The 25,802-nt window shown below is 40.5% G+C and overlaps 1 protein-coding gene and 1 pseudogene across 1 annotated transcript; both read left to right on the forward strand.

Annotated features, from left to right (window-relative positions):
- Positions 1–354: 354 nt before the first annotated feature.
- LOC104414252 (crocetin glucosyltransferase, chloroplastic) lies at positions 355–2,039 on the forward strand. Its single transcript, XM_010025301.3, has one exon. It carries the CDS (start codon positions 428–430, stop codon positions 1,838–1,840), a length of 1,413 nt encoding a protein of 470 aa, XP_010023603.2. The 5' UTR covers positions 355–427; the 3' UTR covers positions 1,841–2,039.
- Positions 2,040–4,399: 2,360 nt separating this feature from the next.
- On the forward strand, positions 4,400–6,808 carry LOC104417059 (annotated as a pseudogene).
- The last annotated feature ends 18,994 nt before the right edge of the window (positions 6,809–25,802 follow it).

Below are 25,802 nucleotides of genomic sequence, written 5' to 3' on the forward strand. Positions count from 1 at the left end.
GTTCCTAACATATAATTATTCCATGATGGCTTTAGGGCGTATAACTAACAAAGCATCCCCGGTCGGTTCAAACACAAGGGGCCACGTTCATCTCCATGGATCGAAGAACAGACCCTGCTTCTTGCCTTGTCCACGAATTCATTGCCGCAGCGAGAAGATCTCGCCACCCAAGTCACGATCATCTGTCCGTCTCTGACGGCAAAAGAACAAACGAAGCAGGAACAAAAAAATAAGATAAGCATTGAAAAGAAGGTCACGGCTCTCTCCGATTCGTCACCACAAACGTCACTCCATCCCTGCCTCATCCGTCTATTTATATGAATATAAGCTCCCACAACTTCACTGACATCCGTCCTCAATCCCATAAAAGGAAAAAAGATTCCAAAAACCACCCGCTCAGACGGGCCGCCGCCCACTGCTGCCGACCATGGCGCCACCCCACTTCCTCCTCGTCACATTCCCGGCGCAGGGCCACATCAACCCGGCCCTCCAGTTCGCCAAGCGCCTCCTCGGCAGCGGCGCCGAGGTGACTTTCGCCACCAGCATCTCTGCCTGCCGCCACATGTCCAAGGGCAGGGCCTCCCCGGAGGGCCTCCACTTCGCCGCCTTCTCTGACGGCTACGATGACGGGCTCAAGACGGGGGACAACGTGTCACAATTCATGTCCGAGCTCAGGCGCCGCGGCTCTGAGAAGCTCAAGGACCTCATCGCGTCGAAGGTGGGCGAGGGCCGCCCCTACACCTGCTTGGTGTACAGCTTGCTTCTCCCGTGGGCTGCCGAGGTGGCACGCGAGTTCCGCGTGCCCTCGGCCCTCCTGTGGATTCAGCCCGCCACGGTCTTGGACATGTACTATTATTACTTCAACGGCTATGGCGAATTCATAAAAAATAACTGCATCGACCCTTCATGTTCGTTCGAGTTGCCGAGTCTCCCCTACAAGTTCACTAGCCGCGACTTGCCTTCATTTTTTGTGCCGGGCCGCTCGGACGCATACGCTCATGCAATGCCGATTTTTAAAGACCAGCTCGACGTGCTCAACCAAGAAAACAATCCAAGGATACTGGTGAATACCTTCGACTCGCTAGAGCCGGAGGCCTTGAGAGCGATCGACAGGTACAACTTGGTGGGGATAGGGCCGTTGATACCCTCGGCTTTCCTCGATGGGAAAGACCCGTCGGACACGTCCTTTGGGGGCGACCTCTTCCACAAGTCCAAGGACTACACGGATTGGCTGGACTCCATGGCCCAGGCGTCGGTCGTCTATGTGTCGTTTGGGAGCATCGCAGTGATATCGAAGAGGCAGGCAGAGGAGCTCGCGTGCGCGTTGCTTGACTGCGGGCGACCGTTCATGTGGGTCATAAGAGCAAAACAGAACGGAGAGGAAGAGAAGGATGAGGATAGATTGAGCTGCATGCAGGAGTTGGAAGAGAAAGGAATGATAGTGCCGTGGTGTTCGCAGCTCGAGGTGTTGTCGCACCCATCGCTCGGGTGCTTTCTGTCGCACTGTGGGTGGAACTCAACCCTCGAGAGCCTCGCGCTGGGCGTCCCCATGGTGGCGTTCCCGCAGTGGACGGACCAGGGGACAAACGCGAAGCTCATCGAGGATGTGTGGCGGACTGGGGTCCGGGTGAGGCCGAACGGGGAAGGGTTGGTGGAGGCGGGGGAGATAAGGAGGTGCTTGGAGACGGTGATGGCTGATGGAGAGAGGAGGGAGGAGGTGAGGAGGAACGCGGCCAAGTGGAAGGAGTCGGCGAGGGAGGTGGCGAGAGAAGGCGGGTCGTCGGACCGGAACTTGAAGGCTTTCATCGAAGAGGTCGGTCGAGGTTGTAGCCAATGCTGAGATTGTGGAAGAAGCTTGCTGCAGCTAGTGTGGTATTTTAAGCACTTAAGTTGTGTGTTGGTGTCTTCTCTTATTTCTTCTTTTATTATGAGTACTTCTTCCCAGTATTTTCTAAGGAGGTTTCGTTGATGTTGATGGTAGGTTGCTGCATGAATGTACCATGGAATAAGTGAAGCCATATCACAGATTTACGTCGATACTCAAGTGCATTATTTTTCTTACCCTGTCGTATTATTCTTGATCACGGCCATCGAGCACCGTAAAGATCTTCCAATCACAGAGAAATATAATTTTTCCTTTTTAGACTAATGTTGCATTGGCGAAAGAAATCATTACATGGTCATTGTATATATTAAGTACTGTTTAATATTAAATCATCATACATAATATACATAATGCATGATAATGTGCAATCTCCTTAGGCGCATCCACATTTAGTTGTTGTCCTCATTTCAGTGGTTTGAAAATCCTAGCGGCCAAATCTCCAACAATGAATGATCAAGAGGACGAGATGTTAGGTTGAAAAATACGCGTTTGAACTGTGAATGGAACTAGGGTCATGCAGCAAGACCAGTTCTATTTGAGAACCAAGTATCGGTTTGGTTTTAGAATTCAATTGGAATTGATGGGAACCGACCGGTCAAGAAGTTATCAACAGTTCCTAGAGAAGGTTGACGGTGCATATCGGTATATTCGTCGAATTGCCTTGTCATAGATGTTATCTTGTTGCTATGTGTTGTCATATCATAAATTGTCACATTACACATGCTGCCACGTCTTTAGAATCAGTTGCACTCCTAATTTGGTTGGGCCAGAGTCAATCTTGTATTGGGTCGGATTAACTGCTCGAGCTTAGATAATCTCGTAAGCCCAACTTACCTGGTCTTCAACACTTCTACTACCAATGATTCCTACTTCGTAGACCATTGCCAATCGATCCAGATAGTCCCCGGTGGTCGAGCTCAAGAGCTCAATAATCACTGATCGGACCGAGTGTCCATTGGTCTAAAGATGGGGCTAGTACATATGCTTTTCACAGAGACTTGGTGCATATATGTTCAAAGGATTCCTACACGTTCTTTCTGTTGCAATTGCTCATTGCTGTGACTGTGATTTCACCACAACTATAAAAGCAAAACAATCTCGCTTCAATTTTGCCATGAAGAACCTAAGATTGCTGTCCGAAGATCCGCCTTCCTTGACGGCTCGCCTCGCCAAAGCTTTCCATATCAAGGCACTCTCAACGCATGCCTCCTTCGTTTGTCGCCCCTCTAACAATGGGCCCAGCCCAACCCATTTCTCTGAAAAGCCCAAGCTCAACCAATTGGCATCGGCCCATTAAACCACTTCTTAATTTTCTTCAACAGCTTCGTTGAAGAAGCAAGACCAATGGCAGACTTAACAAGAAGAAAAAGGAGCTATGTGAAATTTTCGGACACCTTGACAAGCGGAATCAACTTCAAATTGTAACGCCGGGTAAGTATTCAAATTCTATTTTTCATCTAATGGAAATATTTTTCGAAGTAAGGTCTTAAATTTGGAGTTATGTGAAATTCAAATTGCAAGGTTCAATTGAAGAGTTATTTAGCTTTAAATTTATATGGAAATGGTAGATAAGGGGGTGGGGGTGGGGGGTTGTGGAGCTATGAAGTTTGATGAGATTTGATTTCAAAGTACAGTTTGATTGGAATGAATTTTTGAAGTTTTACGTTTGAGTTACCTGTAGCGGACAATATGTGTAACGGAGAAAGATGAATATTTAACATAAATGAGTTTCTTCGTTAGAGTTAGGAGTTGATTGGTCGACGAATAAGCGTAGTTAGTCAATTTGTTCATTAGAATAATATGTTACTCGGATTTTGATATCGTTTTCCGATTAATTGATAGGAATACAAGGGCGTTAGCTTGAGTAACCATCGTGAATTAGTTTTCGGTTTTTTTTTTTTAAAGTAAATAATACTATCTCTTTTTTAATTTTGTAAAGTCATATTTTTAAAGTGATATGGATTAGTAATATAATGAATTAAGAAATGGCAATTTTGGTTGCATAGAATTGGATGGAGTACTTACTACCATATTGTCTATTTGAAATGGAAAGATAAAATTTGATTACAGTTTGAGTTGATTGCTTGTCAATGGTTTGCGAAACCTCTTATGAAATAATTATGGAAAAAGTCCATGATTTATGAGTGTGGATTATGAAAAGTACTTTGATATATTTTGAATCGTGAAAAGTTATATGATTTGGTTAGTAAATTTGAGTTTTAAAAATTGGTGTTGATTGTGGGTTATTGGAGAAAGATATTGGTTGATTATGCTCATATCACTATGATTAGGACCCATTTTGACTAGGACCCATTGAGAGGAGTAAGTATGCATACTATTTCAGAATGTCCTTTTGGGTCAAACCAATTTCTCTAATATAAGTAATATACCTAGCCAAGGGGTAAACTTAGTGGTCCTTAAGTTTCGGCCATCAACCGCCGTGGCATAGGTGACGCGTGCACTAGGCGCGCTAGCCCATACTAGGCGCTTGGCAAGTTGTATGGTAGGAATAAGATGACCCTGACCACGAAAGGAGATGATGAGGAAGAGGTGATTGTTCATCTCTCTCTCTCTGGTGTGATAGATGTTGATTAATGGGAATGGAACGTTTTTTTTTTTTTTTTTCGAAATATGGACATAATGTCAAACGGATATATCCATTTCGACGATTTTAATGTAGGCATTATCAAATCCAAAAGGTTTGTTCTATTCATGAGATCGTTTATACATCTCCATATCTCTCCTTTTATTCTCTTACTCGCTGACTGATGAAAGGGCACCAAATTGATCTTCACCTTTCCTCATTTTAGACATTTTTTCCGTTGTCATCACCGTTTCACAATAAAGGTGAACGTCGATTATCAGCTTTTCGGCCCATGGACCGACGAGAGTACACAGCATGCATGCATGCAGCTAAGTGTCCCCCGATCGGTCCAATCGCATGAGCACACGTTAATCTCTTTCTGTCTCTTCGATCCATGGAGAAGCAAGAACGAGACTCTGCTTTTTGCCTTGTCCGCGATTCAATCACGCAGAGAAAAAAGAAGAAGATCTCGTGACCCAAATCACGATCCTCTGTCCGTCTCTAAAGAGCAAAAAAACAAACGGACAACAGACAAATCAAAGGCTGGAAAATAAGATCACGACTTTCTCCTATTCGTCACTACAAACGTCACTCCATCCCAACTTCATCCTTCTATTTATGAGCATGTTGTGCGATCTCGTAAAATATAAATTATTAGATGAAAGGGTGATTTTGATATTTAATTACTCTAACATTCCTCCTCACACTTACGTATGGACAAGCGTGAAAATTTAAATGGGGAGGCAAACGGAGCCTTGATAAAATTTGAACTTAGAATCTCTAACTCTAATATTATGTGAGATTTTGATATGATCACTTCCAACTATTTTGAAAGAGTAAGTAATTAGATGAATGTATCGTTTAATATTTAATTACTTTAACACATGTCTCCCACCAAAACATGCACGACATAAACTCCCACAGTTTCACTGATATTTGCGCCCAACACCAACCATATAGGCATCCACTAAAAGGAAATTCCAAAACCACACGCTCACACGCGCCACTGCCCACTGCCGCCGCCCCACTTCCTGCTCGTCACGTTCCCAATGCAGGGCCCAATCAACCCGGGCCTCCAGTTCGCCAAGCGCCTCCTCCACGGTGGCGCCGCGGTGACCTTCGCCACTAGCGACTCTGCCTGCCGCCGCAAATCCAAGGACCAGACCTACCCGGAGGGCCTCCACTTCGTCGCCATCTCCGATGGCTATGACAACGGGTTCAAGCTGGATGACAACATGGCGCACTCCATGTCCGACCTCAAGCATCGCGGCTCTAAGATGCTCAAGGACCTCATCATATCAATCGTGGGCGAGGGCCGACCCTACACCTGCTTGGTGTACAGCTTGCTCCTCCCATGGGCCACGGGGGTGGCACGTGAGTTTCACGTGCCCTCGGCCCTCCTGTGTATTCAGCCCGCCACGGTCTTGGGCATGTACTAGTATTTCTTCTACGGCTATGGCGAGTTCATAAAAAATAACTGCATCGACTCTCCATGTTCGTTCGAGTTACCGGGTCTTCCCTACAAGTTCACTAGCCGCGACTCGCCTTCATTTTTTTGTGCCAAGCAGCTCGGGTGCATTGACTTTCGCATTGCCGACTTTCTAAGATCAGCTCGACTCGCTCAACCAAGAAAACAATCCAAGGATACTGGTGAATACCTTTGACTCCTAGAGCCAGAGGCCTTGAGAGATATCGACAGTTACAACGTGGTAGGGATCGGGCCGGTGATGCCCTTGGCTTTCCTCGATGGGATAGACCCGCTGAACACGTCCTTTGGGGGCGACCTCTTCCACAAGTCCAAGGAGTACATGGATTGGCCGGACTCCAAGGCCCTGGCGTCGGTCGTCTATGTGTCGTTCGGAAGCCTCGCGGAGATATCGAAGAGGCAGGCGGAGGAGTTGACCTGCGCATTGCTTGACTGCGGGCAACCGATCTTGTGGGTCATTAGAGCAAAACAAAACGGAGAGGAAGAGAAGGACGAGGATAGACTGAGCTGCATGCAGGAGTTGGAAGAGAAAGGAATGATAGTGCCATGGTGCTCGCAGCTCGAGGTGCTGTCGCACCCCTCGCTCGGGTGCTTCCTGACGCACTGTGGGTGGAATTCGACCCTTGAGAGCCTCGCGCCCGGCGTCCCCATGGTGGCGCTCCCGCAGGGGATCGACCTCATCGAGGACGTGTGGCGGACTGGGGTCCGCATGAGGCCGAACGAGGAAGGGTTGATGGAGGCGGGGGAGATAAGGAGGTGCTTGGAGACGGTGATGGCCGATGGGGAGAGGAGGGAGGAGGTGAGGAGGAACGCGGCCAAGTGGAAGAAGTTGGCAGTGTCGCCTGCAGCCTAGGGCGAGGCGGCTGTGGCCGGTGAGGGTTGCCGGTGACCATCGTTGGCCCTAAATAAAAAAAAACCAAAATAAAGAAGGAAAATACGAAAAATTCAAAATTCAAAAAAGTTCAAAAATTAAAAAAATTCCACGTAAGATTTTGAATCAGAATTGACAATCAAATGATAGATTTTTCTCCTATGTGACAATTAAGTGAGTGAAAAAAGGTTTTGGTACTTAGGTGAATGCTGTATGAAAATTTTGGCACTCCTGCTGCTCTTATACCGTATATTTCTTTCCATTATTTGCTAAGGAGATTTGATAATGATGGTAGTGGGTTTGCTGCATGAATTTCCTACCGAATAAGTGAAATTTTGGTGAAAAGACAGCTATATCATTCTCCAACACTCAAGGGCACTATAGGTTTCACCCTTGCGTATTTCATCCTAATTCTTGATCATGACTATCAAGGGCGATAAAGATTATCGAATCATAGTGAAAATAATTTCCCTTTCAAGACTGATATCGCATTGGCAAAAGGAAATCATCACATGGCCATCGCATATATTAAATACCATTTAAATTTAGATCGTCATATACATAATATACATAATGCGTGATTAAGGTGCAATCTCCTTCTTGCACATACCACATTTAGTGGCTACCCTCGCTTGATGGGTTTGAAGACCATAGTGGCCTCCCTCCGACGAGATGTTGGCCGAAAATTTCACGTTTTGTCTGGTGGAAGGGACTGCATGTAAGTGAACTTGGGTCGGCCTGGTCGGTGGAACGTGCAAGGAAAAAGCCTCCTCACCTCACAATTCATGGGAACTATGGCTCATGGACAGCTCATCGGTGGGTATTCCAGTTCGTGCCCTCGGACCACTTGTGCTGGCCATTAATGATTCTGAGCATGTATCAACGAAGGCAATTGATTTGATTGGACAATGAGAAGCGACATAGAGCCCGAAAATATATTACATTTAGATTTTAAGTTAATATCACAAAAATTTCCTAATTAATATTTTTATGACTAATTTTTAAGTTATTAAAAACTTTAAACTAGTTCGTATGTGACAAAGTTCCCTCAAACTAATTTTTAGGTCATTAAAAAATTCAAGCGGACACACCTTTGATAAATTTACTTCAGACTGACATTGATTTTTGTGTAGACTTATCATGTCAATTGAATTATTGTCACGTATTATCTAGTTCAATAAATTTCACAATAAAATTTAATGGAAATTAATAGATGGTAAATATGCCATGAGTGTACCCATTTGAAGTTTTTAATAACTCAAATGTCCTAGTATGAAGTTTCTAATGAGACAAAAATTAGCTTGGGACAAATTTGTCACATGTATTCTACTTTGGAGTTTTGATGACCCTTAAATTAGTTTATGATAAATTTATCACAGATGTATTATTTTGAAATTTTCATGGTATTAACCCCGAAATTTTAATTTTTTTAATTAATACAATCATATTTTAAAACTTATTAAATTGATACAATTGAGTTTCTTTGTCAAGTCAATTTAATTTGATTAATAAAAAATATCGACATGATTTTTTTTATCACTTTCTTAAAACATGTAGTGTCAATGTGTCATCCACCAAGCTCCACATCAGAAAATAATTAAAATTTTAAAATTGATAAAGAAGAAGATAAAATGATACAAATATAAAAGTAAAAAGAGGATAAAGGAAAGCAAGATAGGAAATAAATAAATAAATAAATAAATAAACAAATAAATAATGCAAATTAAGCATCGGCCCATTCGTGGTTGCTCTCAGTCTCAGCATGGCAGGGGAAGCGTCACAAAAGGAGATGAAGAAGAAGAAGGTCTTCTGGATTCGTGAGGAAAACAGAAGACGTAGAAGAAAAATTGTTTCTTCATTATGTATTGTAATTTCTGTACAACATCCTGTATTTAATTACAAAGAAATAATTAATAAAAAGGAAATTAGATATTCTCCTATCTTTCTAATCCTAAAATAAACTTGATTCCCTATTGATACAAATCCATTAAATCATATCTTCCAACACTCCCCCTCAAGCTGGTGGCTTGTATATGTCCAAGATGCCTAGCTTGTTTAGAAGATATGTATGTTGTCTTTGACAAAGAGGTTTAGTGAATATATCGCGGGTTGCTCCGAGGTTCTAATTCCTCTCGTCTTGACAATTCCTTCTTGAATCTTTTTTTGAGTAAAATGACAATCGACTTCTATATGCTTGGTCCTCTCATGTAGTATAGGATTTGCTGCAAGTTTGAGTGCTGAATCATTGTCACAAGAGAGTAAAGTCGATCCTTTAACTTGTGCCCCGAGATCCAGAAGCAGACCCCTTAACCAAACAATTTCACAAACAGCCTTGGCCATAGATCGGTATTCGGCTTCAGCTAAAGATAAGGACATAATAGACTGCTTCTTTGTCTTCCATGAAAGTAATGATTCCCCGAATTTGATACAGAAACTAGTGATAGATATCCTACTCATAGGACATGTAGCATAGTCTACATTGCAATAGGCCATCATTTCCATGTTGCACTTTTGAGAAAGTAGTATTCCTAAGCCTGGACATGTCTTCAAGTATCTCACAATTTTCAAGGTTGCATTCATGTGAGATTGCTTTGGACTATGCATAAATTTACTAAGAGTCTGCATTACATAGCAAATGTCTGGCCTACTCATGGTGAGATATATGAATTTCCTTACGAGTCTTTGATATCCTGAGGGATCATTTAACAATGGATCATCAAAAGGAGAAGATATGCCAGTATCATAGTCGATGGAAGTCAGTTTGGCATTTTGCTCGATAGGAATAACCGATGGTCTACAGCCTGAAAGTCCTGCTTCTGATATGATCTCCATTACAAATTTCCACTGGCTTAGTGAGATTCCCTTATCTGAACGAGCTATCTCAATCCCAAGGAAATACTTAGGTGGCCCTAAGTCTTTATTATGAAAAGTGGAATGCATATACTCTTTGAGTTTCTTCATAGCAAAATCATCATTTCTTATGATAAGTATGTCATCAACATAGATCATCAAATAAATAGATGACATACTTTTCGTCTAGGTGAATAAGAAATAGTCATATTTGGACTGTTTGAACCCAACGGCAACAAGTGCATTGGTGAACTTGGCGTACCATTATCGAGAAGCTTGCTTTAATCCATAAAGAGATTTGCGAAGACGACATACCTTAGACTTCCCCTGTCTACGTAATCCTGGTGGAAGTTTCATGTATATTTCTTCGCCCAGATCACCATGCAAGAAGGCATTATGGACATCCATTTGATGCAGTGGCCAGTCACGAAAATCAGCAATAGATAAAAAAGTACAAACCGTGACATCCTTTGCTACGGGCAAAAATGTTTCATGGTAGTCGAAACCTTCTCACTGTGTAAAGCCTTTGGCCACCAACCGGGCTTTGTACCATTCTACAAAGCCATTTGCTCTGTATTTAATCTTATATACCCACTTACATCCAATTGGTTTGCGATGAGCAGGTAATGATACAACATCCCAAGTACGATTCTCCATCAAGGCATGTAATTCAGACTCTATGGCCTTTTGCCAACAAGGATCACTTCTTGCCTCGTTATAACCAGAAGGTTCTTGTTCTTCAGAAATACAGCTTATACAACATAGATGTTCCAGCGATAATCTATCAAAGGAAATAAGACGAGATAGGGTAATGAGTACCTGATGATCTTGAAGAACTGCATACATAATCTTTCGTCCAAGTAGGTGGATGAGTAGCTTGACTAGAGCGCCGCTATGGCTCATGTTGTGTCAAGGATGATTCTTCAGTAATTCTTGCTTCTGAAATATCCCTCAACTATGCTGGTTCTTCTAGTGCTGGCTCTTCTACAAGAGGCTTCTCAATGGAATCTTTGATAGCACTCTCAACAGGCATTGGAGGCAATATATCAGCTGGTTTTGGAGGGGAAGTAACAATGAATGTTCCTCTAGAAGATAAATCCTCTTCCAATAAGAATTGCCTATTCGTTGTCTTCTCATCTTCAGATAAGGAAGTTAATTTCGAAAATTGAAAAACATCTTCATGAAAAGACAACATCCTTGCTTACAAAGAAATCTCCTTTAGATGGTGCATAAAGCCGATATCCCTTTTGCAAGGTTCGATAGCCCATGAATATGCATTGTCTTGCACAAGGTGCCATCTTATCTCTATGTCCTACTGTAGTCACATAACATAGACACCCAAAGACTCTGAGATGACTCAGATCCGGTTTCCTTCCATATAATAGCTCAAAAGGTGCCTTTCCTTTTAGAATGTGTGACGGCGTGCGATTGATCAGGAATGCTACTGTGACCACACAATCTCCCCAAATATTTTCAGGAATAGACGCTTGGAATTTAAGTGCACGTGCCACTTCTAAGAGATGACGATGCTTTCTCTCAACAACTCCATTTTGCTGTGGTGTATAGGTACAGGAACTCTCATGCAAGATTCCATTTAGAGAAAATAAAGAAGTACATTCAACATTGAAAAACTCTCTTCCATTTTTAGTGCGTATTTGACGGATTGGTTTTGGAAATTGAGTTTTGGATAAGGAAAGGAAGGTCTTTACATGAGAAAAGACCTGATTTTTGGATTGCATAAGAAATATCCATGTTGCACTAGAGTAATCATCCACGATTGTGAGAAAGAACCGAGACCCATCATGATTCAAAGTATGATAAGGTCCCCAAACATCAGCATGAATTAGAGAAAAAATGTCATCTATTCGAGAAGTGCTATTTTGGAAAGGGGCATGTGTTTGCTTTGCCATGGGACAAATGGGACATTTAGGACAAGTAAATGATGCACTGTGACCCAATCTTTTATGATTAAGAGAATTCATATCATTGGCAGTATCATTATACAATGATTTATTGAACTCAACAGGAGGTAATTTAAAGAGATGCGGAAATTCCACCCAAAAATACAGCTCTTGATTGACTCTACCTAAGTCTATCAGTTTGCCAGTCGAAAGGGCCTGAAAGAAACATTTATCAGAGTGGAAAAGAATGCGACATGAATTTTCTTCACAAGCTCGAACAACTGAGATTAGATTGAAGTGGAAATCGAGAACATAAAGCACATTTCGAAGAGTAATAAGGGAACTAAGATTCATAGTGCCAGTCATGGTGACTTTGGTGGTATTTCCATTTGGAAGTTGTACTGATATGGGGAAAGATAATTTCGTAATGTTGGAAAGGAAAACCTCATCACAGACTATGTGGTCACTAGCACCCGAATCAATAATCCATGCATTCTTCGAAATTGAGTTCATCAAACAGTAAAATGTACTTGTGAAGCTTCCACCCTTATCAATGGCATCCAATTTCTTCAATGCTTCCATTAGCTCGTGCTATTGTTCATGGGTAATTGATTTTCCCATTGGTTGGCCCGATACCTAAAAAACTAAGGAAAATTTCCCCTTTTCCTTTTCTCCTGGTTTCCCATGCAATTTCTAGCATTTTTCAATTGTATGGTGCGGGCGTTTACAATAATCACAATACATTTTAACTTTTCCTTTTGGCCCATTATTTTTCGCAGCTGATGAAGGCCTGATTGTGGGCTAAAAAGCTTGGGCCAAAATGGGCCCATATGGACCATTGGATCCTGTGAAAAAGTGACCGCGTGAGCCATCTGGCCCATGGAAGTTTACTGATCGTGGGCTGTCCAATCCAGTTAGATGGATGCCGCACGAGCCGTTGGATCCAATTGCTCCCTGGAAGAAGCGTGATTCGTCCGATTGCTGGAAGTGATCTCCACCGTCCGTTGCCTTCTTTAAAAATGACCTAGGGTTTTCGTTCTCAAAGAACCCTAGATCCGCCTCTTTTCTCCCCGTGTTCTTTTGTGAGGAGCGGAACTGGCTCCTTGCCGCCAGGATCATTCCGTCTCCTCCTTTGCCATGGTCCGCCATTTTCTGTTGGCTCTCTTCCCGTATGGCGAGTTGATAGATATGGCTGAGACTTGGCATGGGCTCCATGGTCAGTATTTGAGAACGAAACGACAGGTAGGTTTCGTTGAGGATGAGGAGAAACCTCGTCACCTTCTCCCTTTCTCGCATTTTCTTATATTGATGTTGAATGTGGTCGGGTCAGTCGAACTTTTCCTTGACCGTCTCTAATTCATTCCACAAAGCCGAGAGCTTGTTGTATACCGTCGTGACGGTCATGTTCCTTTGTTTCAAATCTGAGATCTGTTGTGTTGAGAGAAAAGATTTTAACTTGATCAAGTTTTCCATACATCTCTTTTATGTTTTCCTACGTTTTCTTCAAGTCCTCCGTTGAGGGAAATCCGGCCGCAACTTCGGGTGTGATGCAATTTCCAGTCCAGGTCCTGACCAATTGGTTGCATCTCCTCCAAAGCTGTGTCATTTGCTCGTCGGATGGAATCGGGAATGTTCCGACTGTTGGAGAAAACTTCCTTGAGTGTTTTGAAGTTGACAAAACGTTTTCATCAGTCTAGTTTGAAGACTTGCAGACTCTTTCATCAAAGTCTGAAGACCTTTGGACTGCTAGACTCAAGACCCAAAGTCTATCCTCATTGACAGTTTCTAAACCGTCGAAGAAGGCTTATCCAGAACTGAATGTTTCGTTAAGGATTTGATTCTATCAACTAGAGAAGATCTCTTGGCTGTATACAGCATGTCGGAATCTATTATTCAAATTAAGATTGATTCAGGGATTTTGGATCCGTTGATTGGCAAAGTATACTTGGAAGGTTCTATTTATGGAAACTTAGATCCTGATTGTATGGCAAGCATGATTGGTGGGCTATCGTCATATTCCTTAAATAGCTCGAAATCTTCCTAATTGATTCTGTCCAATGGGTAGATTGGAAGAATTCCTTTGGTAAGTGCCAACGAGTGTTATGGCATGAATGAGTATATAAGGAAGACGTTCCAGTTATTCAAGTGTGTGCACAATAGAAGAATTCCAAAGTCTGAAGTTCCTTGTTCTTAGTCAATTAAATTGTTGAGTGAAATCTTGTACTCAAAAGAGTCTATATCTTTGTGAGATCTTGAGGAAGTGTAGCAAAGTCTCTACACTGTGGAATCAAGGAGGAGCTTTACTGTAACAACTCTTTTAATTCATAGTGAAATCTAGCTAGTGGGCTGTCAGTGCGGAAGAGTGGACGTAGGCTTGGATTAAGCCGAACCACTATAAACTTTGTGTTCTTATTCTCTCATTTACGCTCTTTTACTTTGATCATAATTCATTTTGTCTGCAAGAGCCTAACTTCCTTTTCATCATCTATTGTTGATTATTATTGCACACTTATCTCGGAAATTTGTTTTTACACCTATTCACCCCCCTTTAGGTGCTCGTACTAGCTTTCACAATTGGTATCATAGCTTGTGTACTCACTTAAGTTGAAGTGTTTTACTTCAGAGTTAAAGATCCATGACTAGTATGTTGGCTTCAAGACTGGTTGAAGGGCAAAGCAATACCAGACCACCTTATTTTGATGGAAAGGAATACAACATATGAAAAAACAAGATGAAGGCCTTCCTAAGATCAAAGAATCCTTTGGAATGAGATGTGGTAGACAAAGGAATCATTCCTAAAGCTGCACCAGTCTCAGAAAGAGGAAAAGAAGCCGTTGAGTCTAGTGAAATGACTCAAGAAGAGATAACAAAGAGACAAGCTCTTAATGCAAAAGCAATTTATTCTTTATATTATACATTATCTCATACTGAATATAATAGAATATCTTCTTGTGTAACAGCTAAAAAAGTCTGGGATAGATTACATATCACCTATGAAGGAATTGATCGAGTGAAAGAAACCAGAATCAACATTATGCTCAATCAATACGAAGCATTCAAGATGAAATCAGGAGAATCTATCACTGACATGTTTAGTCATTTTACAGAAATTGTGAATGGTCTTGAATATCAAGGTCAACCAATTTCTGGACCTATGAAGGTAAACAAGCTACTGCGTGGACTGTCCAATGATTGGAATCACATAAAGACCTCAATAAGGGAGACACAAAGAATCATCCCACTCTTTGTTGACAAATTGGTTGGGACTCTTCAGTCTTATGAAGTGGAGCAAATTAACGAAGATGAAGATCCCAAAGGTAAGAAATCCATTGCATTAAAATCTAATGATGATTCTAATGTCACAGATTCTGAAGATGATATGGATGATGAAGAGCTTGCTCTCATGATAAGAAGATTCAGAAAACTAAATAGAAAGGGGAGAAGATTCAATCCAAAGAAACAAAGTTTTCAAAAGCAACCTACTAAGTCAGTTGAGGATGATGAATCTAATAAAGATGTAGCCTGCTTTGAATGCAAGAAAAATGGATACATTAGACCCAACGGTTTCCTTCTGAGGAAAAAGAAAGGAAAAGCTAAGAAATATTGAAAGTCACTTAAAGTAGAAACTTGGAGTGATACAGAATGTGAGGAAAGTGATGATGATTATGTCAATATTTGTCTCATGGCACAATTAGACTCAGATTTAGACTCCGAGACAGACTTAGATTCAGACAGTGAAATCGAGGTAAGTAATTTGAAAATCTCTACTAAAGTCTCTAGATACATTGATGAATTGTGTCTTAGTCTCAAAACTTATCTCAAAAGGATTTCCGAACTTAAAAGAGAAAATTCTGCACTGAAACAACAGGAAAATGTTTGGAAAGAAAATGTCAAAAGTTTAGACAAAAGTGTTATTACTTTGAAAGAAAATGCAGACAATCTTTCAAAAGAAAATGCATTCTTGAAAAATGATATCTCAAGTATTTCTAAAAGATTTTCTATAGGATCTGAGAAACTTGAAAAAATTCTTTCAACACAAAGACCTTACTTCAACAAATCAGGTTTAGGAATGACTACTGAAACCATTCCTCTAATTGATTTTTCTAAAGTGAAGGAAAGAATTAAGCAAAGACCTACAAGAGATTCTTACAAAAATCATTTCCAAAAAGTTTTTGTAAAACCAGTAGGTCGCAGTGCTCTTAAATGTTCTAAGTGCAATAGCTCAAATCATTTTGAAAAAGAATGTCCTATGGTTTGGAAACCTGTTAAGAAGGTATGGGCAAAGACCGTATATTACATTAACACCAATGGACCCAAGAAAATATGGGTACCAAAGAAAGCTGGAGTCTCTTTTCTAAATGCAAGTCACTATCAAGAAAAATGTTAAATGGTACTTGGATAGTAAATGCTCAAGACATATGATAGGAGACTTAAATTGCTTCATAAAGCTTGTACAAGTTAATGGTGGAAATGTCACGCCCCGATCCTTCGAGCACGCGCACATCCCACTCTGGTCGATACAAATGCAACTTCCCAGGACACGTCGCCGACCCATTCAAATTTTATTATGCATGCGGAAGCGAAACAAATCCCCTGACAACATTTAACTTGGGATAGAAAATCAGGCAATCAATCACAACCAAACAATCTTTCTTATAAACACATAGGTTTATATACAACACTGGATTGTCTACAAAATAGACAAGCTCAACAACTAGGGAACTGTCCTATGACCTATGACCAACTTGTCAGACACGTTTGCCGATTCTTCAACCTCCACCTTCCGAACTCCAAGACTTCCGGTCCTCCACGACCGTCATCTAGGGACCTGAAATATTATCCCACAACCGGGATGAGACTACGTCTCAGCGAGTCCTACCCTCTAAAACTCAATTAGGAAGAAAATACGCCTCAGGGCGCTCTAGCCACACAAATAGGATAGAGGGCTTACCTCGCCTCAATCCCTTTCCTGCACGTCAGTACAATTCATATTCAAACAATGCTCGTACAAGCTGAAACTACCGACACTTACATCGGTCTATCAATTCAATCAATCCAATCATTCGCAATGATTCAATTCCATCATACTATCTATCTTTCCATTTCAATCCGTACTATCTATCAACCATTACTATCTATCATTCAATACCGTCTATCAAACCAGTTGTTAATACGACACATGCTCTCCAAAGCTGTAATATATAGACGGTAGCTCGCTCAAGCTGTATAGATAGATAGCTCACCAAAGCTAGAACTGATATAATAGCTCTCAAAAGCTGATAATTCAATAATAAACTAATCCATACTTCAAATAAATCAATCAATAAATCCAATTGATTCAAACTGGCCATACAAACCAATCACGGTGCTAGAAGCTAACACCGGGTATTTTCAAGTTAAATACCAAACTTCTCCAATTTGATTCAATTCCTCACTTAGGAATAATTAACCATAATCGTCATTCACTCAATTTCTCAATTTAGACATACAATTAACACAAACCGACCGCTTTTGCGATCGCGCGAAATTCTAACGACCGGCCATCCCAAGCATAATTTTTGAAATTATTAAATAATTAAATTTAATTCCGAAAATTAAATAATTAAATATTATTTTATAATAATATAATTTTATAAAATAATTTTTATAAATTCGAAATAATTAATTAATTAAACATAATTAATTAGGGCTTAAACAAGATTATGCTAATTTAAACATACAATTAGCCCTAATTAAACATCCATTAAACTAATCATACAACTAATCTAATTTACATTAAAATAATCTAATTTAATCACATAAACCTAATTAGACTAATCTAAACACCCTTTAAGCATCATTAACTCACTAAGCAAGAATTAGAGGATAAACTCACAAGATTAACGAGCCGAACGGCTCAAAACGACAAGGATGACACGAGGATCGATAGTCTCCAAAGCGGGCCTAGCTTCCGGGGTTGGGAAGCCGGCCAAAACGGGCCAAACCTTCGCTGTGATACCCATTTTCCAACTCTCTGTCCGCTGCTGGTTGAGGCCGAAAATGAGCAGATCCGGGGCTGGTTGGGGTCGAGAATGGGCGGAGGAGCTGAACCGGACTTAGGCGGGGCTTCTCGGTGGCCGGAGGGAGCTCCGGCGGTGGCTCACGGTGTTGGACAGCAGCTCTGGACGCACACCAGACAGGAACGACGGCTGGAATGGCGGGCTTGGCGTGCGTGGACGGCGGGTGCGAGCGGCGGACGGCGGGCAAGCGATGCGTGACGGCGGTCCGACTGGACAGCTTGCTACTCCGGCGTCCTCAGATCTGCTGGGTCTTCGAGCAGAAACCGAAGATGGAGGAGAAAGGCAGCGACGGGAGAGGGAGAAGGAAACGGAGGCGTGCGGGCTGGACGAGCGACGGCCTCCGGCTGGGACGAACGGCGACGGGCGGAGCTGCTCTGGTTCGCTGGTCTGCTGGGCTTTCGAAGAAGAAGATGAAGATGGAGAGAGGAGGAAACGGTCGCACGGTAGGGAGAGGGAGGAGAGAGACAACCGAATAGAGAGAGGGAGGAGAGAGAAGGAAGATGGGACCACTTTTCTCTCTCTCATGGCCCACCATGACCTCATGGATGATGTCACCTTCCACTATCTCCCACAACCTCATTCCAATGGGTTCAATTTCATTTTCCGCCGTGGCATAAAATCTTGCACACTTAATTCAATCAATTCTCAATCAATTCCATTCAATTGAAGCTCAATTAAATTAACTCATGTGTCCTCGGCCTTCTCATGACATTTCCCCGTCAAATGATCCAACTTGCATCTCGAAGATTCGATTAAAAACGGCCATCTGATAATCCCGAACAAAAACGGCATTACTTTGTTTTTCCGTCAAAAATCTCGGTTTGTAGAAAAATCTTCTGGAGATGAGTCGATATTCCTAAAATGAATTGTGACTTGACAGAACTTCCAATTTCTGTAATCGGGTTCAATTTCACGGTTAAATTCAATGGGTGCGACTTTAGCGCGTCCTAATCTACCGGGTAGCTTTTAGGAATTTTCTGTGCAATTGACCTGTGGTTGATTATTCTCAAGCCACAAAGTACATTTTCGACACATTGGCGACTCTCGATTATCGTAGAAATCTCGAGGTTTCAATTACGAACACAGGGTACCCAAAATGACAGAAGAATCGGTCTAGTGCCAGTCGACGAGGATATTGCGATCAGGTGGAATCACCCACACTTTAATCACATTTTTCAATCGAATCGACCTATTACTGATCTCTGTTCGATTCTGACAATGTCGTAATGATCCTTGCAGATTAATACGGTCGAGTAGCCGATTCATGGTCGAATTCTCAAGTCTATTGCGTTTAGATTCCTTAACGGCTTCACCTGATAGACTAGTTATCTCGTGAGTGGCCAACTCAGAAAAGAAAGCTATAGACGCGAAGATGAAATGCCCGACTTATTTAATTGAAACCATAATTGGAAAAATCGGGATGTCACAGGAAAAGTTTCTTTTGGAGGAAATAACAAATGAAGAATTGTGAGATACGGAATTGTAAAGATTGAAAGCCTCACGATCAGTAATGGACTCAACTATAACTTGTTGAGCATCAGTCAGTTGTGTGACATTGGTTTCAAAATCAACTTTCAATAAGGAATATGTTTAGGAACCAGTAAAGATTCCTCTCAGTCTTTCACGGGGCGAAGACATGGGAATATCTACCTTTTGGATATAAAACCAAATGAAACCCAATGTCTAATCTCTATTCAAGAGGAAGTAAACTTATGGCACATAAAACTTGGGCACATCAACATGAAGCAAATAACCAAAATCTCAGCAAAGAAGCTTGTTCATGGACTACCCAAATTGACATATCAAAAGTCTGATCTATGCACACCATGTGTGTTGGGAAAACAGATAAGAAACTCATTCAAACCAATAAAACAAGTATCCATTAACCGTGTACTGCAGCTCCTGCACATGGATCCCTTTGGACCAATAAGAACTCAGAGCATTGGAGGTAAGAAATACCACCTAGTAATTGTGGATGACTACTCATGATTCACTTGGGTATATTTCCCGGTAAGTAAGTTTGAAACCTTTTCCTATTTTATAAAGTTTGCTAAAAAGGTCTAAAATGAGAAATGATATGTTATTTTAAGTATACAGACAGATCATGGAGGCGAATTTGAAAATCAAGACTTTACAAAATTTTGTGATGAATTTGGTTTTTAGCATGTGTTCTCTTCACCATATACTCCAGAGCAAAATGGAGTCGTGGAAAGAAAGAATAGGTCTCTTCAAGAAATGGCTAGAACTCTTTTAATTGAAAGTAACATCTCTTCTCATTTTTTGGGCTGAAGTAGTTTCTACAACGTGCTATATTATTAATAGTCTTTCTAAGGCCTATTCTAGAGAAAACTCCCTATGAGTTATTCAAAGGAAAAAAAGCCAATTGTTTCATATTTTCATGTATTTGGATATAAATGTTTTATCTTGAAAAATGCAAATGATCAAGTTGGTAAGTTTGAAGAAAAATCATATGAAGGTATCTTCTTTGGATATTCTATTATAAGCAAATCTTACAAAGTATACATCAAAAAGACTCAATCTGTGGAGAAATCGATGAATGTCAAATTTCAAGACTTTATGTAAAATGAATCGATTCAGACTCAACTTGAAGAATCTGAACCTGCTCTAGACTCTACAAAGTCTAAATCTCCAGAAGCAGCTCAGACTTCAAAAGACCAGCAACAAATGATTATCAAAGATTCAAATGAGAAAAATGATCAACAATCTGACAAATCAACCAGCAACTGGAAGCATAAGTCCAGTCATCCCAAAGATCTCATTATTGGTTATATTAATGAAGGAATTCGCACAAGATCCAAAAAGGCGTGAAGGGTCTAATGCTGTGGCTCTTATTTCTGAAATAGAACCCAAAAGCATAGAAGGAGCTTTAATTGATGAAAGCTGGATTGAAGCTATGCAAGAAGAACTTAGGCAATTCAATATTAATGATGTCTGGGAATTGACTCCTAAACCAAAGGAAAAATCCATCATTGGAGCTAAATGGGTTTTCAGGAACAAGATGAATGAGAAAGGAAAAATTTTAAGAAACAAAGCAAGACTCGTGAACAAGGGATATACGCAAGAAGAATGGATAGACTATGATGAGACTTACGCGCCAGTAGCAAGGTTAGAAGCAATTAGATTATTACTTGCTTTTGCTTGTCATAAGAATTTCAGGTTATTTCAAATGGACATCAAAAGTTCTTTCCTAAATGGATTTATCCAAGAGGAAGTCTATGTGGAACAACCACCCAATTTTGAAGACCCAAGGAAACCATACTCAGTATTCAGACTGAAAAAGGTTCTATATGGTTTAAAGCAAGCACCTCGAGCTTGGTACGACATACTAAGTAAGTTTTTAATTAAAAATGGATTTGTCAAAGGTAAAGTAGATACTACATTGTTTATCAAAAGAGAAAGCAAAATTTTTCTACTTGTTCAAATTTATGTTGATAATATTATTTTTGGATCTTCTAATGAAAAATCTGTGCAAGAAATTCTTTAAGTCTATACATGATGAATTTGAAATGAGCATGATGGGGAACTAACCTTATTTCTCGGGCTTCAAGTGAAACAACTGAAAGAGGGAACCTTTATTCATAAAAAAAAAAAAAATATGCTAAAGAACTTGTCAAAAAGTTTGAACTGGAGAATTGCAAAAAGACTGGTATACCAATGTCAAGTTTTTGAAGTGGACAAAGATGAAGGAGGAAAGAAAGTTGACCAGAAGCTATACAAGAGTATCATTGGTTCACTTTTTTATTCTAACTTCTTCTAGACTTGACATTTTGTTTAGTGTTTGTATTTGTGCAAGATTTCAATCAAACCCTAAAGAATCTCATCTAAGTGCTGCAAAGCGTGTTATCAAATACATTGCCTCATCTTCAAATTTGGGTCTCTGGTATCATAAAGAAGGAGACTTCACTCTTCATGGATACTTAGACGCAGACTTAGTTGGATGCAGAGTTGATAGAAAGAGCACATCGGGCACCTATCAACTACTTGGAAACAGGATAATGTCTTGGTTTTCAAGGAATCAAACTACCGTAGCTCTTTCTACGGCATAAGCAGAATATGTAGCTTTTGGAAGTTGTTGTTCACAAATTTTATGGATAAAACAACAGCTAAGAGACTTTGGAATTAGAGATTCATGCACTGAGATCAAATGTGACAACACCAGCGTAATCAATCTCACTAAGAATCCGATTCTTCACTCAAGAGCAAAACATATAGAGATTCGACATCATTTCATTAGAGACCATGTTCAAAATGGAGAAGTTTCGATTCAGTTTATTGATTCAAAAAATCAATTGGCGGATATATTTACAAAGCCTTTGGAGAAAAATCAATTTGAAGTTATTCGTTCTAGACTCAATATCTTAAAGTCTGAGGAAGTTTAGACTCAGGATTGAAAGCTTAAAGACACTCAGACGATCAAGATTTACGACTGTAAGTTACTTCTATTTTAGAAACTTATCTCTCAAATCAAATCTTGAAAAGGTACAATCATCTATCTGTAATTGATTGATGTTATTTCCTTAGTTTTCGTGATTATTGTAATCCTTCCTTTTTGAAAAAGAAGTAATTATTTAAATGACAGTTATCTAATTTTTGAAAAGGCAGTTATTTTTAAAAGGCATTTTTATATTTCTTTTTTACGACGTTCTGTATGCCTTGCTTCTACTGCCTTAGATACTGTTGGTTCTTCTTCGTTTTACTCACAAAAACCCTAAGAGAGCAAAGATCTTCCATTTCTGTCTTCTTCTCTTGTTTAATCCTCGAAAAGTTTTCATCTTTCTTGGGAAACAAGCTTGGAATCTCTCAAAGACAGTGAAAGATGTCGTCTCAAAGAAAGTCTTCGAGGATCGCGAACAAGGGACCACAGCAAATGCGTGAGGGACCTATGCACTTCGATCTCACCGAGGAAAAAGAATCTCCTAGACAGTAGCAGAGCCCACAACATTCTCAGCAGTGTCCATCTCCTCCATCTAGACCTCCGAATGTTGCACATCGAGAAGAGGAAGAAATCATCGAAGATGCAGAACCCGTAAGAACTCATAAGCCTGCTTTTACCTATAAGCTTTATCATGCTTTGAAAAGGAGCGGTACTCCGTTGAACTATATTGATGAATTTTTGAAAGACAAAGGGTATATAAATGAAACTTTCTTTTTCGTACAATGGAACGATTGGGAATTGCCTCTGCGGGGTCGGCGGAAGAAGCATTGGCAAATATCCCAAGTTATCCACGTGTTGGAGGGCTGAGTCAACCTGATGGGAATGATGATGATAGGATGTACAGTCAGTTTAAACCTAGAATGGGTGTTGCGGCAAAAATCTGTAGCAAAAGGACAGATTTGTTTCGCGCAAAGGAACACAAGTAATTGTACTCTAAGTTGCTAAAGCGTGGTGTGATTAACCCTAGAAGCATGGATTTTGATTTTCTTGATTCTCTAAATGTCAAGTTGAGAGAGAAATTAAATCTTCTTCAACTGGAACGATTTTGTTCTGAATCGATAGAGGCTCATGCTGAAATCACTACTTACTTCTATTCAAATATAAGTTTCTTGGATGCGAATAGATTCTCTTTCAGTGTTCGAGATCAAGACTATGTGGTTGACATGAATACATTGGCTGATGTGATTGGGGTTGAAAGAGGGAGATATCAACCAATCAGTGTGTCATTGGTCGAGCAACGATAGAGCTTGTTCAAGATAGAACAACGGAAGGAAAGATTTCCTATTCAAAGATGAATGCATCCAACATATTGCTTCACAAGATAGTGATCAACTGCCTCAGACCAAAATCAACTTCAAAGACCGGTGTTTCAAACTTGGAGGTAAAGCTGATGTATGCCATCAATGCTGGCAAAAAGTTCTCTCTTCCACACACTATTATGTTCCACATGTACAGAATGATGGTGAAGGACAAGGGTCAACTTCCTTACTTAGTACTTATGACCAAGTTATTCAGACATTTGAACATTCAGCCTCCCCAGATTCTTTGTATTTGAACATGCGATCAAATGGTGGTGGGACTGAAAATGGTCTCTAAAATGCGTCTAAAGGAACTTAACAAGGCTTTGGAGTAATTCAAGGTTAAAACCCCTATCAAGACTCACCCAGTCTCTTTGGCTACAAAGCAGAAAGGGAAGGAGCCCATGGTTGCTCCATCGAAGAAAATAACAGCACTCATCTTGGAAGATGAAGAGGATGAGGATGATATCACCATTTCTGCACTTGCATTGAAGAACTTGAGTCGTTCTATTCCAGAGACAAAGGAGAGACAGGAACAAGACAAGGATGAGATAGAACAAAGGACTGGAGAGAGAGAGAGAGAAGAATTGGAGAAAGAAGCAGAGGAGGAAAGGATTGAGGAAGAAGAAGAAGAGGGCAGAGGAGAACAAGCAGAAGCAGAGCATGAGGAATATTTTTCTCCACCTGAAGGCATTGAAACAGGGGGAGATCCTGAGAAAAGAGGTATGTCCTCATTTGCTGCCATCAGTGAAGGAGTAAGTCGTTCTCCAGCAGATCTAGAGGACATCTATGCCTCTCAATTTCCTGAGGAGGGACATGATGTTTCATCGCTCAATCTGCGTGATCATGCTGATTTGCCATCATTTGCCAATACACCATCTGATCGAGCAGAAGCCAGTACTTAGACTGATAATTCAACAGACTTTCGCAGAGTGCTTGATGTTCTCTTGGAGATGCGAGGCCAAATTTATGCTCTGGGATGCGAAGTACAGAACTTGCAAAATGCAGGTCAAACCTCTTTAATTTCTTTGCATGATCAACTCCATGCCCTTGCTCTTCAAGTTCAAGCAAATGCTAAGGGTGAAGATGTGGCTCAACTGAAGGAGGATTTGAAAAAGCTGGAAGGGATTGTCCATTCAATGGGAGATTTCCAGCTTGTTCGTGTTCGCAAGAAATCATAATTTCATTCTCTTTTCATCTCTACATTTTTAATGTTGACAAAAAGGGGGAGAGATGTGTGCAGATTTGAGATTTAAACTCTTGAACTCTTGACTTTTACTTTTGTGACTTTTGTATTTGATTGACTTTACTGTTGTGTTTGGCTATTTGGATTTGGACTAGATTTGGATTTGACTGTTTAAACATTTGTTTATCTTAAGCGCTACTGGTGTTTCATAGCAAAGATAGTTGCTAATTTACAGGACTAACCTACTTTCTGTGGATGCAGATTTTAATGTTATCTTCACTAAGCCAATTATCTTTTATGAGATATTCATGTTTGCTTGAGTATTGTTTTTGCAGGTCAAAGTTATCCAAATATGTAGGAACGTTTTGTCATCATCAAAAAGTGGGAGATTGTTGGAGAAAACTTCTTTGAGTGTTTTGAAGTTGACAAAATGTTTCCATCAATCTGGTTTGAAGACTTGCAGACTCTTTCATCAAAATCTGAAGACCTTCGGACTGCCAGACTCAAGACCTAAAGTCTATCCTTATTGACAGTTTCTAGACCGTCGAAGAAGGCTTATCCAGAACTGAATGTTTCTTTAAGGATTTGATTCTATCAACTAGAGAAGATCTCTTCGTTGGATACAACATGTTGGAATCCATTGTTCAAATTAAGATTGATTTAGGGATTTTGGATCCGTTGATTGGCGAAGTATACTTGGAAGATTCTATTTATGGAAACCTAAATCCTGATTGTATGGGCAAGTAGGATTGGTGGGCTATTGTCATATTCCTTAAATAGCTCGAAATCTTCTTAATTGATTCCGTCCAACGGGTAGATTGGAAGAATTCTTTTGGTAAGTGCCAATGGGTGTTATGGCATGAAGGAGTATATAAGGAAGACGTTCCAGTTGCTCGAGTGTGTGCACGATAGAAGAATTCCAAAGTCTGAAGCTCCTTGTTCTTAGTCAATTAAATTGTTGAGCGAAATCTTGTACTCAAAAGAGAGTCTATATCTTTGTGAGACCTTGAGGAAGTGTAGTAGAGTCTCTACACTGTGGAATCAAGGAAGAGCTTTCTTGTAATAACTCTTTTAATTCATAGTGAAATCCAGCCAGTGAATTGTCAATGCAGAAGAGTGGACATAGGCTTGGATTAAGCCGAACCACTATAAATTTCGTGTTCTTATTCTCTTCTCTACGCTCTTTTACTTTGATCGTAATTCATTTTGTTTGCAAGAGCCTAACT

Source organism: Eucalyptus grandis, chromosome 5 (assembly GCF_016545825.1).
Source record: "Eucalyptus grandis isolate ANBG69807.140 chromosome 5, ASM1654582v1, whole genome shotgun sequence".
NCBI lineage: Eukaryota > Viridiplantae > Streptophyta > Magnoliopsida > Myrtales > Myrtaceae > Eucalyptus > Eucalyptus grandis.